The sequence below is a fragment of the Sminthopsis crassicaudata genome, chromosome 2 (assembly GCF_048593235.1).
Source record: "Sminthopsis crassicaudata isolate SCR6 chromosome 2, ASM4859323v1, whole genome shotgun sequence".
Taxonomy (NCBI): domain Eukaryota; kingdom Metazoa; phylum Chordata; class Mammalia; order Dasyuromorphia; family Dasyuridae; genus Sminthopsis; species Sminthopsis crassicaudata.
Genome location: NC_133618.1, coordinates 270,764,247 through 270,779,925, shown reverse-complemented (window position 1 = coordinate 270,779,925; position 15,679 = coordinate 270,764,247). Strand labels below are relative to the sequence as shown.

The following is a 15,679-nucleotide window of genomic DNA, read 5'->3' as shown; positions in this document are numbered from 1 at the left end:
ACATTAGTGACCATCAAGAAGGTGGCGGGACCCAGAATCTCTCCCACACAGGCCTCCATCTATGCTGGAGGCTCAAAGGAGAGAGCCCCAGTTTCATGAAAGAGAGGCCTGGACAGGGCAGGAAGACAACTCAGTGTAGTTCTTTATTGTCTGGGACTAGATTACAGTGTGGCCCGGGGACATCTTCACACTGGGTAGTTTCTAGGCTGGGTCCCCCAGCTGGGCAAGCTCCCTTCTCCCTCTAGGAAGTTTCCTGCTGGCTATATCAGGGCCTGCACGGTGTCTCTGAGTCAGGGATGAAGCAGGCACGGCAGCGGGAAGGGGGCTTCGGAGCACTCCCCGCCCCAGCAGATGGGGATTCAGCCACTAACTGCAGCAGGTTGCCATGAATGCTGTAGGTGCTGGTTAGGGGGACATGACAGGTGAAGGAGAGAGTGGCATTGCAGGCAGATGGCTGTCCTGTTCAAGGGGCTGGGAGGAGGGGGCGGCTGGTACATAGGGGCCTGTCCAGATGGAGGCAGAAATATGGAGGGAACGTGGCTACTCCTTGTGAAGGCACCACACCAGCGTCTGGCCCACGCCTGTCATGCTCACCACACGGTAGCCCCAGAGCTCCAGTTTATTCAGAACGATTCGGGGGGGTTCATTGACGTAGTATTCCGAACTGTGGAGAGATGGGTAAGGGACATGAGACCAAGCAGGAAGAGGACTAATTCCCCTCTCCCATCCTCATTCCTAAGAGGGACAGAACTGACCTATCGAAACTTGCATTTTCTTGGCAGTAAGTATGCTTTATTCCCCTTTAATCAAGTTTGTTTAGGGCCAAGGGGCTTTTAAGTAAGGATTCTTGAGTAGGAAACTCAAGACAAGGGAGTCATTACAGCAGTCTCCTGCGGAACTCTAGAGTCACTGGCTGGGATCAATACTCATCTTCTCTTCCTCTTGAAACCCTATTGACTAAGTCATCACCTCACTCTGACATCTCTATGATCAGGAGCAAAAAACATATTGTGGGCAGCTCTCTTCCCCTTTTCAGAAACCCTGGACTGGGAACTGATATTAAGATGGTGGAAGCTGCTTTGACAAGGTACAGATTACAATATTATGCAAAGTGTAGAGGAAGTGGCCAGATGGCTTATTTGCAGCAGCAAAATAAAAGCTTTGCTCTGTGCCTCCCGGCTTTCCAGCCTATAGGATTTACTCTTTGAATTAATTCTCTCTCTTTTCAGGAAAGAACTCTTCCCTCTAGATTTTACCTAGAGCCTCGCAGGCCAGGCTTAAAGCAGGGCCGGTTAGGTACCACTGTGAGAAAGCACAGAAGAGGAAAAGAGTTATATGTAGAAACGATGTGGTTTCAGAAGCCTCAATGCTGTAGAAAGCACTGATTTGCCTGTCTGCCCTGCTGCTGGTGGGGCTCTGTGAGTTGAAAGCAGGGCCAGTGTCCAAAGAAGAAGCAGTAGTTGAAAGATTGCTACAAAAGACACTGAACTCTCTGAAAGGCTGGAGCTGCCCACAGAAAAGAAAGTCGACCGGGGCAGCTAACTTCTCACTGATACTTGTCTCGTAAAAGGGGCCTGTAGAGAGAGAGGTGATGGGGACAAGTGGGAGGACGCAGAGTCGTCCCTTCTACTTACAAATTGTTTCCCAGAACATTCCTCTTAGTGGCCCCCAAGTACCCCATCAGCTCCTCGTCAGAGAATTCGTCTCCCACCATCGTGGGACCCACCTCCTGCAGTAAGGAAACCAGGAGGAAAGCTGCTGAGGTCAGAGAGTGGCCATCCCTCTTCCTCCTCCCTTATGAACCTCTTAGCCAAGCCTATGGTCAGAGTGCTGAATGGACTCTCTTCAGAAGCTGGAAGGATGGAGTTAATGCCCTCAGGAGCATTCAGACCCACAATAAACTGGGAGGGAACACGATGATCAAAGAGATCATCAAAGAGGGGATAGGAATGATGAGATTGGGTAATCGGCCAGTGACGGGCCCTTGCCAGTCTCTTTCATCTAAGCCTTGCCAGCCTGGCATAAGCAGGTAATTATCACTATTACCCTAGAGCACTGCCAAGGATTCTCCCAGTTGTGAGACCTTCTCTTTGCCACCCCCTCATCTTCTTCATTCCCCCTAGTGGGAGGAACTATAGGTTCAGTACTATGCTGCTTCCTCAGCTGGGAAAAAAAGACACTACAGGACTACTAAAGGAGCAGGAAGTGCTCACACTCACCCTCAGTGGTAGCCAGGGGCCCCATGTCTAGTGCTGTCTCTGTGTCTGCCTGTAACCATCTAGTGTTGTGTGTGTATCTATCTCTGACTGTGTCTGAGGCTGTTGTGTATGTAGATATATGTCTGACTGTGTGTCTGAGACTTGTGTATGTACCTGTAACTCTGTGTCGGAGACTAGTGTATGTACATATAACTCTGTGTGACTGATTGTTGTGTATTTATAGCTCTGGGTCTAAGAATGTTGTGTATGTATCTATAGATCTGACTGTGTGTCTGAGACTGTTGTGTATGTATCACTCTAGCTGTGTCTGAGTCTCTTGTGTATATGTAGCTCTGACTGTGACTCCTGTGTACCATAGTTCTGTATCTATAGCTCTGGGTCTGAGACTGTTGTGTACATATAGCCTTGACTGTGTGTCTGAGACTTGTGTATATACCTGTAGCTCTGTATCTGAGACTAGTATATGTACGTATAACTCTATGTGTCTGATTGTTGTATATCTATAGCTCTGAGTCTGAGACGGTTGTGTACGTATTTCTCTGACTGTGTCTGAGACTGTTGTGTACATATCACTCTGACTGTGTCTGAGACTGTTGGGTATATGTAGATCTGACTGTGACTGTTGTATACTATAGTTCTGTGTGTCTGATTGTTGTGTATCTATATCTCTGTGTCTGAGACTGTTGTGTACGTATAGCTTTGACTATGTGTCTGAGATGTGTCTATGTACCTGTAGCTCTGTGTCTGAGACTAGTGTATGTACCTATAACTCTGACTGTGTGTCTGATTGTTGTGTATCTATAACTCTGGGTCTGCAACTGTTGTGTATGCAGATATATCTCTGTTTGTCTGAGACTTGTGTATGTACCTGTATCTCTGCATCTGAGATGAGTGTATGTACCTATAACTCTAACTGTGTGTCTGATTGTTGTGTATCTATAGCTCTGGGTTTGAGCCTGTTGTGTACATAGCACTGTGGCTGTGTCTGAGACTGTTGTGTATATGTAGCTCTGACTGTGACTCTTGTGTACTATAGTTCTGTGTGTCTGATTGTTTTGTGTCTATAGCAATGTCTGAGACTGTTGTGTACCTATTGCTCAGACTGTGTCGGCGACTGTTGTATATGTACCTGTAGCTCTGTGTCTGAGTCTGGTGTATGTACTTAAAATTCCAACTGTGTGTCTGATTGTTGTGTATCTATAGCTCTTTGTCTGAGACTGTTGTGTATGTAGATATATCTCTGACTGTATGAGACTTGTGTATGTACCTGTAGCTCTGTGTCTGAGACTAATGTATGCACCTATAATTCTGACTGTGTGTCTACAGCTCTTGGTCTGAGACTGTTGTGTTATGTATTGCTCAGGGTCTGAGACTGCTATGTATATGTAGCTATGACTGTGACTCTTTTGTACTATAGCTCTGTGTGTCTGATTGTTGTGTGTCTATAGCTGTGTCTGAGACGGTTGTGTACATATTGCTCTGACTGTGTCAGAGACTGTTGTGTTTGTACCTGTAGTTCTGTTTCTGAGATTAGTGTATGTACCTATAACTCTAACTGTGTGTCTGATTGTTGTGTATCTATAGCTCTGGGTCTGAAACTGTGGTGTAAGTATCGCTCTGCCTGTGTCTGAGACTGTTGTGTATATGTAGCTCTATGACTGTTGTGTACTATAGTTTTGTGTTGTCTGTTGTGTATATATAGCTCTCTGTCTGAGACTGTTGTGTATGTATAACTTTGTGTGTCTGAGACTTGTGTTTGTACCTGTAGTTCTGTTTCTGAGACTAGTGTATGTACCCATAACTCTAACTGTGTGTCTGATTGTTGTGTATCTACAGCTCTGGGTCTGAGACTGTTGTGTACGTATCACTCTGTGTCTGATACTGCTGTGTATATGTAGCTCTGACTGTGGCTCTTGTGCACTATAGCTCTGTGTGTCTGATTGTTGTGTGTCTATAGCTCAGTCTGAGACTGTTGTGTATGTATTCCTCTGACTATGTCAGAGACTGTTGTGTATGTACCTGTAGCTGTGTCTGAGACTAGTGTATGTACCTATAATTCTAACTGTGTGTCTGATTGTTGTGTATCTACAGCTCTGTGTCTGAGACTGTTGTGTATATGTAGCTCTGACTATGACTGTTGTGTACTATAGTCTTGTGTGTCTGTTGTGTATATATAGCTCTATGTCTGAGACTGTTGTGTACGTATAATTTTGTGTGTCTGAGACTTGTATATGTACCTGTAGGTCTGTATCTGAGACTAGTGTATGTACCTATAACTCTGACTATGACTCTTGTGTATTGTAGTTCTGTGTGTCTGATTGTTGTGTATCTATAGCTCTGTATCTGAGACTTTTGTGTACGTATAGCTTTGACTATGTGTCTGAGACTTGTCTATGTACCTGTATCTCTGTGTCTGAGACTAGTGTATGTACCTATAACTCTGACTGTGTGTCTGATTGTTGTGTATCTATAGCTCTGGGTCTGAGCCTGTTGTGTACATAGCATTCTGGCTGTGTCTGAGACTGTTGTGTATATGTAGCTCTGACTGTGACTCTTGTGTACTATAGTTCTGTGTGTCTGATTGTTTTGTATCTATAGCTCTGTATCTGAGACTGTTGTGTACCTATTGCTCAGATTGTGTATGTACCTGTAGCTCTGTATGTACTTATAATTCCAACTTTGTGACTGATTGTTGTGTATCTATAGCTCTTTGTCTGAGATTGTTGTGTACGTCTAGCTTTGACTGTGTGTCTTAGACTTGTGCATGTACCTGTAGGCCTGTGTCTGAGACTAGTGTATGCACCTATAACTCTGACTGTGGCTGATTGTTGTGTATCTATAGCTCTGTATATGAGACTGTTGTGTATGCAGATATATCTCTGACTGTATGAGACTTGTGCATGTACCTGTAGGCCTGTGTCTGAGACTAGTGTATGCACCTATAACTCTGACTGTGTGTCTGATTGTTGTGTATCTATAGTTCCGTATATGAGACTGTTGTGTATGCAGATATATCTCTGTATGAGACTTGTGTATGTACCTGTAGCTCTGTGTCTGAGACTAGTGTATGTACCTATAACTCTGTGTGTCTGATTGTTGTATATCTATACCTCTGAGTCTGAGACTGTTGTGTACATATCACTCTGGCTGTGTTTTAGACTGTTGTGTATATGTAGCTCTGACTGTGACTCTTGTGTATTGTAGTTCTGTGTGTCTGATTGTTGTGTATCTATAGCTCTGTATCTGAGACTGTTGTGTACGTATAGCTTTGACTATGTGTCTGAGACTTGTCTATGTACCTGTATCTCTGTGTCTGAGACTAGTGTACGCACCTATAACTCTGTGTGTCTGATTGTTGTATATCTATAGCTCTGAGTCTGAGACTGTTGGGTACATATCACTCTGGCTGTGTCTTAGACTGTTGTGTATATGTAGCTCTGACTATGACTGTTGCGTACTATAGTTCTGTGTGTCTGATTGTTGTGTGTCTATAGCTCTTTGAGACTGTTGTGTAAGTATTGCTCTGACTGTGTCGGAGACTATTGTGTATGTACTTGTAGGTCTGTGTCTGAGACTAGTGTATGTACCTATAACTGTGTGTCTGATTGTTGTGTATCTACAGCTCTGTGTCTGAGACTGCTGTGTATATGTAGCTCTGACTGTGACTCTTGTGTATTGTAGTTCTGTGTGTCTGATTGTTGTGTATCTATAGCTCTGTATCTGAGACTGTTGTGTACGTATAGCTTTGACTATGTGTCTGAGACTTGTCTATGTACCTGTATCTCTGTGTCTGAGACTAGTGTACGCACCTATAACTCTGTGTGTCTGATTGTTGTATATCTATAGCTCTGAGTCTGAGACTGTTGGGTACATATCACTCTGGCTGTGTCTTAGACTGTTGTGTATATGTAGCTCTGACTGTGACTGTTGCATACTATAGTTCTGTGTGTCTGATTGTTGTGTGTCTATAGCTCTTTGAGACTGTTGTGTAAGTATTGCTCTGACTGTGTCGGAGACTATTGTGTATGTACTTGTAGGTCTGTGTCTGAGACTAGTGTATGTACCTATAACTGTGTGTCTGATTGTTGTGTATCTACAGCTCTGTGTCTGAGACTGCTGTGTATATGTAGCTCTGACTGTGACTCTTGGGTACTATAGTTCTGTGTATCTGATTATTGTGTACCTATAGCTCTGACTGAGACTGTCTCTGGATGGCACTGTGTGTGTCTATCTGGCTATCAGGGGGTGTGACTGTGGATTTGTATGTGTAAGTGTGTTCTTGTGACCAATTCTTGATATGAGTGTATTCTTGTATCCTCAGCTGTAGCTGCAAGTCAAGCCACTGGCAGTGTGTGACCGTTTAGGCAGACCTGAGTGTCATGTCAGACCTTGTGCATATGTATTCTTTGCAATTATGTCATCACATTCCCTTTCTTTTCCTTAAAGACCCTGTACCAGCCTACAGGTATATATTCTGCCTAGGGCCGGGATTTTCAGAGGGGAGGGGGAAAAGGGCTGTGTGCCTCTGGAGGCAGTGAATTGTGCCCCTTAGCTTCTGAAGAGGTCTCGCTGGGGCAGGAGCAAGAGACTTCCTGGCCTTCCCTCGAGTGGGTGGGGCCGGCGCTTAGAAAAGTCCTGCCCAACAGACTGTGCCAGGTTGGGTGGCCCCTAGTTGACCGGGTTGCAAGGGCCTTGCTACTCAGAGGGAGAGCAGGCGATCCGGCCGGACCGCCTCAAGTTGGAGGGGGGGAGGAGACTTGGGAAGGCTGGCTTTCCCCCACGGGGATAGGCCGGGGACTGTAGCCGTGGATAAGATCCCTTCTCTAACGCGCGGGAAGGAAACCCGCGTTCCGAAGGGCGCTCCAGGGGACGCAGGAGCTCAGCCAGAGTGCACGAGAGGCAAGGGTGTGCCCAGGCTCCGTGGATCCCCCACCCCATGCTGGACAGCGCTGGCTCTGGGAGCTGGGCAAGCCCGGTCTCACTCCTGCTTTCAGCGCCCGGGGCTTAGGCGGTTAGGGAGCAGGTACTCACCATACGGATTTGGGTGCTAATGAGCAGGTACGGCATGGTCCCTACGTCCTTCCTCAGCTCCACTGGGCTCCCAGGTTCCGGGTTTGGCGGTCTCCCTACAGTTTTGGGTGCTCAGGAATGCGCGGGAGAGCTGACGTGTCCCTCCGCACGAACGACTCGAATCGGGGTCTCCCTGCGCCCGAAAGTCCCGTTACTCCCGCTCTGACTCCGGGAGATTCCGCTCCCAGTTCCGACAAATCCCAGGAAGACCGTCTGGTGACCGTCTGACCAATCAGAGGCTGGCCGGTCCCATGACGCGGGCCGATTGCTTCTAACATTTGGAAGAGCAGATACTGATTTCAGGGACAGAGCAGAGTCCAGTAGACTCTTGCTAGAATGGACGGCACTGACCTCCCTCGCTCCTATACTGGCCGGCCCAGCTTTGCCTGAACCAGGACCTCAAACTTTAGAACCATTTATAAAATGTTTCCCTTTGAACTTTCTAAGATCTTGGGCTGCACCCTCCAGCTTTCCCTATTCCGGTATCCTTCTCCCCCTCAACTTAAATCCAATTCACTTGCATGGCACCCCCCCACCCCACCCCCATGTCATGGTTCTCTTGGAGAACGAAGGGCAAACAACTCCTTTCCCCTAGACATTTATTCTTTGAATATTTTTCAATAGTCTCAATGCTAGATTCGAGAGGCAAATCTGGCATCCCTTAAGGAGCTTTACTATTTAAGGGGGAGATGTTCATCCATCAATTTTTGATTATATCCACTGTGGGTGGTTTCTACAGGATTGCAAATGGAAACCCACCAGAACCTTCCTACCTGAGTTTTCCCACTCTACGTTTTGGGTCTTTCTTCTGAGGATCCAGCTGATGTATTGAGAACTTTCCTTTATATCCAACTTATATTCCACCTGTCCTATCTTGTATGTACATAGTTGTTTGTATATTGTCTCCCTCGTTAAAAGGTGACCTTCTTAGGGGGCAGTGGCTATTTTGTCTTTTCTTGTCTCTTCAGAGGCTAACCCTGTGCTTGACACATAGTAGGAGCTTAATAAATGTTTCTTAAATCAACTTAGCTTTAAATTTCTTGAGATTTCATGGAAAAGGGGAGGTAGGGTGGGAGTCCCTTCTCATCACAAGAAAATCTGTTGTAATATAACCTTGCTCTTTTTTTTTTTTTCCATTTTATTTTACTCCCTTATTCTTTGTAGTTAGGTCAGCTAAAGACATCAATTTTCTTTGGTCTTTTCAAAGAATCAGCTCTTAGTTTTATCAGTTGCTTAGTCTTTTTATTTCAACTCATCTATTTCTTGTTATGATCAAGATTTCCTCTTTTGTGTTTATTTTGGATCCTTAAGTAGGTTTTTTAAAAAAATGAACATGCAGTTTGTTCTATGTTATTAATGTATGCTAAATGTATTTTTTCCCTGTTGGGACACATGCATCTCTCTGATGACATTACCTGATTTCAGTACTCTGTTAGCTACAATTCCCAGTTCAGAGATGATTTTTTTTTCATTTCTTTGAGTGGAGAGATCAATTGATCAAATATTTATTGAGTTCCCTACTATATGCTAGGCACTGGTCTAGTTGATAATGAGAGATATAGGGAAATATCTCTTCCTTCTCTTCCTTCATTCCTCTGTTCCTTCCTTCTTTTCCTTCTCTTCCATCTAGGGGTTTACAATCTATTTAAGGAGATAGCTAGAGACAGATAGATAGATGTCTAATATATATGTATATATTTCAATCTATTTTAGAGTTCTTAACTTAAGGTCCAAAGGTTAGATTTCAGAGAGTTCATGGTCATGGATCAAAAGAAATTACATCTTTTTTTACTCAACTTTAGTTTTTATTGTAATCTTATGTGTCTTATTTTGTACATTTTAAAATATCATTTCTAAAGGCCCATCAGTTTCATCAGATTGCCAAAGGGTCTATGAACCAAAAAAGATTTAGACTCGAAGTTGTATGGCAAGTCAATAAACATTAAACACCTAATATGTGCTGGGTACCATGCTGAGCACTGGGTTACAAAGAAAGACAAAAAACAAACCCTATTCACAGTCTAATGGGGGGAGGGTGGAACAATATGCAAACAACTATGTACAAACAAATTATATACAGCATAGTTTGTGATAATCAAAAGAGGGAAGGGGCTAAAATTAAGTGGGATCAGGTAAGCACCGCTGTTAAAGGGAGGATTTTTACTGAAACTTGAAAGGAAGCCACGAGTCAGAGATGAGAAGGGAGAGCCAGGTGTGGGGGACGGATAATGAAAATGTCTGGAGGAAAAAAAAAAAGAAAGAAAGAAAAAGAAAATGTCTGGGGTTGGGAGATAGAGTTTTTTGTTTGAGGAACAACAAACAGGCTAGTAGAGAAGAAGATATAAAGGGTAAAAGAGTGGAAAGATAGGAAGGGGCTAGATTATAAATGACTTTGAATGCCAAAGAGAATATTTTTATTTTCTCCTGGAGGTAATAGGGAGCCACTGGAGTTTACTGAGTAATGCCATGATCAAACCTACACTTAGGAAAATCACTTTAGTGACTGAATGGAGGATGGATAGGTATGAGGAGAGTTAGGATAGATAGATACCCTCTCTCCCCAAAGCAGGCCATGAGGTGATGAGGACCTTCCCTAGAACAATGGCAATGTCAAAGGAGATAAGGGAACATATTTGAAGGTTGGTGCAAAGATAAAATCAGACTTTGGTAACAGATTAAATATGGATCTACTCTAACAATACAAGAAATGCCAAATGAAGAGTATTTTAATTTTAATATTTTTAATTTATTGACATAATAGAATTAACCATATAACATTTCACAGTAAAAACTTAATAAGCAATCTTTGTAGCAATCTCATTTTACACAATTTGGAAATGAGTACACAAGAGGTTTTAAAACTGTCACTTTTATTTTATTTTGATTCAACTAACAATATTTATATTCTCTGCCTTCTCCCATCCTATCATGAGTTTGGGGGAGTTGTAGGGAAAGACAAAACCTTGTAACAAATCTGCATAATCACTGGCCATTGAAGACACTATTTATAAAGTATGCACTATAAATATGCCTATTCTTTATCATATTAATCTCCACAGCAGCAACCCACAGCCTTCTATCTATTTTCAGTCAGTGATGACCAACTTTACCCAAGGCTGTTTTGATCTGATTTGTTGTTTAATCACATTTTCCCTACAAACTTTTTTTTTCCCTTTCACCTTTGAAGAATTTGGCTGTTCTCTCATCTGTTCATTCCATCAGTCCATCCTTCTTCCTATCCATTCATTAGATGAGCATTTGTTCAAACACTTAATGTATGCTTAACACTTTATTACAGGTGCTGTACACAAAACAACATATACAATGTTTTTTCTGTGTACAAGTAATAATATAAGACTCATCTTTGTTGTAAGGAGCTTTTTTCTATAATTGGGGAGATAAAGTGTAACTACACTAATAACCAGATACCAAAAGCACCATTCATTCATTCAACAGCTATCTGTTAAGCACTTACTATGTGCAAGTCACCATGTTAGGTACTAGATGAGATAAGAAAATAAATATTAAAAGGATGCCTGCTTTCAAGAAGTTTACAATCTTGTAGGGCTGAATAAATTCAACTTATTAACTGACTACCAGTTAACTGTGTGTAGTATTGGTTAGTTAATCAATAAACAGGCATTAAATACCTACTATGTCACCAGGCATTTTGCTAAGCCCTGGGGTTACAGGAGAAAAAAAAAAAAGATAAAAAACAACCCCAGCTCTCAAGGGTCTCACAGTTTAATGGGGGAGGCAACATAGAAACAATAATACATAGACAAGACATATACAGGATAAATTGGAAATAATCAACCAAGAAAAGGCACCAGAACTTTAAAGGATCACAGAAACTTTTCTGTGGAAGATAGGAATTCAATGGGGACTCAAAGGAAGACAGGAAGTCAGGAAGCAGAGATAAGGAGGAACAGAATTTCAGACATGAAGCAGTGAAAATGCCCAAAGTCAGGAGGTAAATTATCTTTTTTCTTTTAAATAGTTTTTTATTTTCCCAAACACATTTCAACATTTAGATTTGCAAAGCCTCATGTTCCAGATTTTTCTTCCTCTTTCCCCTTTTTCCCTTCCCTAAACAGCAAGCAATTCAATATAGGTTAAACATGTGAAATTCTTCTAAATATATTTCCATATTCATTATGGTGTGCAAAAAACCCCAGATAAAATGGGGAAAAAATAGAAAGGAAAAAAAAACAAGCAAGTAAACAAACACCACTAACAACAAAAAGTGAAAATACCATGCTTTGATCCACATTCAGTCTTGTAGTTCCCTCTCTAGATGTGGCTGCACTTTCCATCCCAAGTCTATTGGAATTGTCTTGAATCACATCATTGTTGAAGAGAGTCAAGTCCAAGTGTGGATCACAACATAGTATTTTCACTTTTTGTTGTTGTTGTTGTTTGTTTACATTTTGTTTTCTTTCTCATTTTTTTTTCTTTTTTGATCTGATTTTTCTATATAATTGTGGAAATATGCGTAGAAAAATTGCTCATTTATATATTGTATTGCTTGCTATCTAGGGGAGGGAGTAGAAAAAAGCGAGAGAGAAAAAAAATTTGGAATACAAGGTCTTGCAAGGGTGGAAACTATGTATATGTTTTGAAAAATAAAAAGCTTTATAAAAATAAAATAAGAAAGTAAAGAGCCAAGTCCATCCCAGTTGATTATCACATAATCTTGTTACTGGATACAATGTTCTCTTGCTTCTGTTCACTTCATTTTGCATCACTTCTTGTAAATCTTTCCAAGAGGTGGATTATCTAGTTCAGGGAGCAGCAAGGAGTGTCACTGGACTAAAAGATATATGGAGGGTGAAGGGGAAAGCTATAAAATGCAAAGAGAATGGAAAGACTGGGGCAGGCAGGTTTAGGAAGGGCTTTAAAAGTTTTATTTGGAAATGATAGGGAGCCACTGGAGTTTATTTGGAGAAGGAGGAGAATGACATGATCAAAACTGGACTGTGGGCATAGAAAATTACCTGTCCTCAAAGACCTTACATTCTACCAGATGACACCCACAGGAATAAATATAATGCAAATAAAAATATTACAAGTGCATAAAAATAATGCAAAGTGTTATGAAATCTACATTGGTACAAGGAAGTTGATAATGGGAAATGAATGATAGCTCCAAGGTTGTGAGATTGTGTTATCTCTCTCAGAAATAGCCAAGGAGATAAGATTCCAGACTCCAGGCACAGGAACCCAGGGAGGAGGTAGAGTTTTGTTCTCACAACCCTTTGGCTTGTGGTACATTAGAATGCTTGCCTGTTAGTCTGTAGCTGCTTTTTGGAGAATTTTTTAAAAAATACAAGCCAGAACCTCAAGGTGGGAGACGGGGAGCTGCCATCATGTTTGCAGACAGCATTTACCTCTGAAAACTGACTGTGTTACCTGTCAGATTGGCTAAGATGACAGGAACAAATAATGATGAATGTTGGAGGGGATGTGGGAAAACTGGGACACTGATACATTGTTGGTGGAGTTGTGAAAGAATCCAGCCATTCTGGAGAGCAATCTGGAACTATGCCCATACCCTTTGACCCAGCATTGCTGTTATTGGGCTTATATCCCAAAGAAATACTAAAGAGGGGAAAGGGACCTGTATGTGCCAAAATGTTTGTGGCAGCTCTTTTCATAGTGGCTAGAAACTGGAAGATGAATGGATGTCCATCAATTGGAGAATGGTTGGGTAAATTATGGTGTATGAAGGTTATGGAATATTATTATTGCTCTGTAAGAAATGACCAGCAGGAGGAATACAGAGAGGCTTGGAGAGACTTAAATCAACTGTTGCTGAGTGAAATGAGCAGAACCAGAAGATCACTGTACACTTCAACAACAATACTGTATGAGGATGTGTTCTGATGGAAGTGGAAATCTTCAACATAAAGAAGATACAACTCACTTCCAGTTGATCAATGATGGACAGAAACAACTACACCCAGAGAAGGAACACTGGGAAGTGAATGTAAATTGTTAGCACTACTGTCTATCTACCCAGCTTACTTATACCTTCGGAATCTAATACTTAATGTGCAACAAGAAAATGGTATTTGCTAGAGTACGTCTACAGATAGAAAGCTCTGTCCAACACCATCCTGCACTCCCTATCCTTGCCCATTTCAACTGCAGTAGGCCTGATGCCAGATAACATCTTTAATATCCGGGAGGGAAATGAATTCCCTTGCTCTGTCTGCCCATCTGGCATCTTCTAAAGCGCAGAAAGAATTACAGAGAAACAGCAAGCTCAGAGGCTGCTCATGTGGGGTGAGGAGAAATAGTCCATGCACATCCCTGCTTTTGATCAGATTCCCTTGTAAGTGTCATTTTGTGAGGTTATATCTGCTCCAATTGGGGCAGACACAGCAAAGAGTGCATTTGTTGGTTCCTGCTTTATGCTATACACCATAAAAATAATACCTTATACTTCATAGCTTGTAATTATTTCTTCTCTGATTCTCACAAGAGCTTTAGGAAGTAAGTGGGATAGGCAAGTCTCATCCCCATTCTCGCGACTTTCAGGGCTGGTGCTGTATCCACTGCACTAACTAGCTGCTCCTCCTTGTCATTTCTTGTAGCACTACAGTATCTCATTACTATCATACACCATATAAATTGTTCAGCCATTTCCCTGTATTGTTTACCTAAGCAAGGCTCTTGTTAGTCTAATCCCTGTGTCAGAGGCTCTCCGCTGACACACAAGACTTGGGTATTTCTCATCTCTCCAGTTTGGTTCATGGCTTTCCCTACCTCCTCAGAAAATCAGGGAGTCCCACTATATTATAACACACACTGGGCCCCTTGCAAGGACAAAAGCCAAAGAATAAAAAGGTTACTTATAAGTTTAAAAGAGTAAATAGGCCAGTGAGAACTCATGGCAAACATCGGCAGTTGCCGGTGAGGGAACCTTTGCCCAGAGCTGAACGGCCTCATCTTGCAGTCCTGCACTGAACTGGCCTTCCAAAAAGCTTCAAGGTGATGCCCATTGTAGCTCTTCCTAACTGCCAGCAGGTGGTGCTTTATTCCCTTCCTCCCGCCGGCTCTCACCGGGGCCAGCAGCTATTCTTCAGCACCAGAGCCGCCTCCCTCCGCTTGAGGCTCCCCCCAGCATCCGGCCCATGGAGGTCAGTAGATCCTTTTATCCCCCCAAAGAAAAGCATTTTTGTTCCCGAGGTCACATTGTAGGCCAAACATCAGGAAGCCCCACCTGACCAAGCTCTGAGGTCTCTCTCGGTTGTATTAAGGTTCCTCTAACCCCTGGTCTCACAAAAGATCATCCAGCTGTTAGGAGCACCGATCTAAACTTATCTTTGAACAGCTCCGCATCAATAATTGGGTTGCATCTGGACAAGTCTATAGTTTGACGTTCCCCTTTTTACCCCAGCAGGGCATTTTCTGCCTGTGTTAACTTCCTTCTAGTCCAGAAACTTAAAAAACATTAGGAAAAAAAAGAAAACGCCTTCCTTGGTTCCTCTAGTCTTGTGAGCCCCTCTGGGACCAGTTGAGGGAGTGGGGCCGGCTAATCCAAGTCACCTGGAAAGCTGGCTGGGTCAAGAGGAGCCAAACACCTTGGGATGGAGGGGTCAGCACGGCCACTGTCCTTGCTACGGGAAGATCAAATGAGATCTCACGAGCTTCATATAAATGATGAAATTCCGTTCCACCTGGGGGCGGGGGCGGAGCCCAGGCGCTTTAGGTCCTCTCCCGGGGAGCGCCCTGCAGGGAATACGTGCCTCCTGGTCACTGGAGGCACGGAGCTCAAAGGCAACTTTGCTGCCAACCTCTCCCCTTTTAATGAGTCGTTCCGGGTCAGTTCCTGAGCTATGCCCCGTGTTTCTAACTGACAAAGACTTGCAGAGGCGTTTAATCCTATACAGGGTTCGCTTCTGACAGGAAGGAGTGCAAGTGTCATCGCCCATTTATAAGGGGAGAAACTGAGGCTCAGTGGAAATGACCCTGTCTGGTCACCAAGCCGGCTCTGGGTCTTTCTCAATTTCCCCCAAGGAAGGACAGGCTCAAGAGCGATACACAGAAGGAGACTGGTCTTTTACACACATTTAAACAATTGTTTTTTCTGATTTTTACCATGAAAGAAAAGAAAAGAAAAGAAAAGGAAAAAAGAGGGAACGTAGCCCGTTCTCTTTCTGGAGGCGGTGGCGTTTTCTGTGCAAAGTGCACTGGGATTGCCTTGGGTCCTTGAACTTGGCTCCGAAGAACCGTCTTTCGTGATAGCCATCTAGCCTTCTCAATGGGTGGGGCTGGGGGCAGGAAAAGGAAAGAATTTGTTATTCAGAATGTAAAAAACAAAAAAAAAGAGCACGTCAGAGAAGACAGAGCTCCGTCTCCTGGCGCCCCTCGCTCCTTATTTT

At 43.0% G+C, this 15,679-nt stretch overlaps 1 protein-coding gene across 1 annotated transcript; it reads right to left on the bottom strand.

Moving 5' to 3' along the window:
• Positions 1-122: 122 nt before the first annotated feature.
• GCHFR (GTP cyclohydrolase I feedback regulator) lies at positions 123-14,930 on the bottom strand. The gene is made up of 4 exons (XM_074289310.1): positions 14,358-14,930; positions 7,251-7,560; positions 1,635-1,729; positions 123-664 (listed from the first exon to the last, which is right to left on the bottom strand). The coding sequence occupies exons 2-4, from the start codon at positions 7,284-7,286 to the stop codon at positions 541-543; spliced, it is 255 nt and encodes an 84-aa protein (XP_074145411.1). The 5' UTR covers positions 7,287-7,560; positions 14,358-14,930; the 3' UTR covers positions 123-540.
• Between the last annotated feature and the right edge of the window lie 749 nt (positions 14,931-15,679).

Excerpts from the sequence above, each read along its gene's own strand:
- GCHFR (XM_074289310.1), bottom strand. The coding sequence starts at position 7,286 with ATGCCGTACCTGCTCATTAGCACCCAAATCCGTATG. Across the intron at positions 1,730-7,250 it reads TTAGCACCCAAATCCGTATG|GAGGTGGGTCCCACGATGGT; the intron begins GTGAGTACCTGC and ends TCCTTACTGCAG. Across the intron at positions 665-1,634 it reads AATGTTCTGGGAAACAATTT|TTCGGAATACTACGTCAATG; the intron begins GTAAGTAGAAGG and ends ATCTCTCCACAG.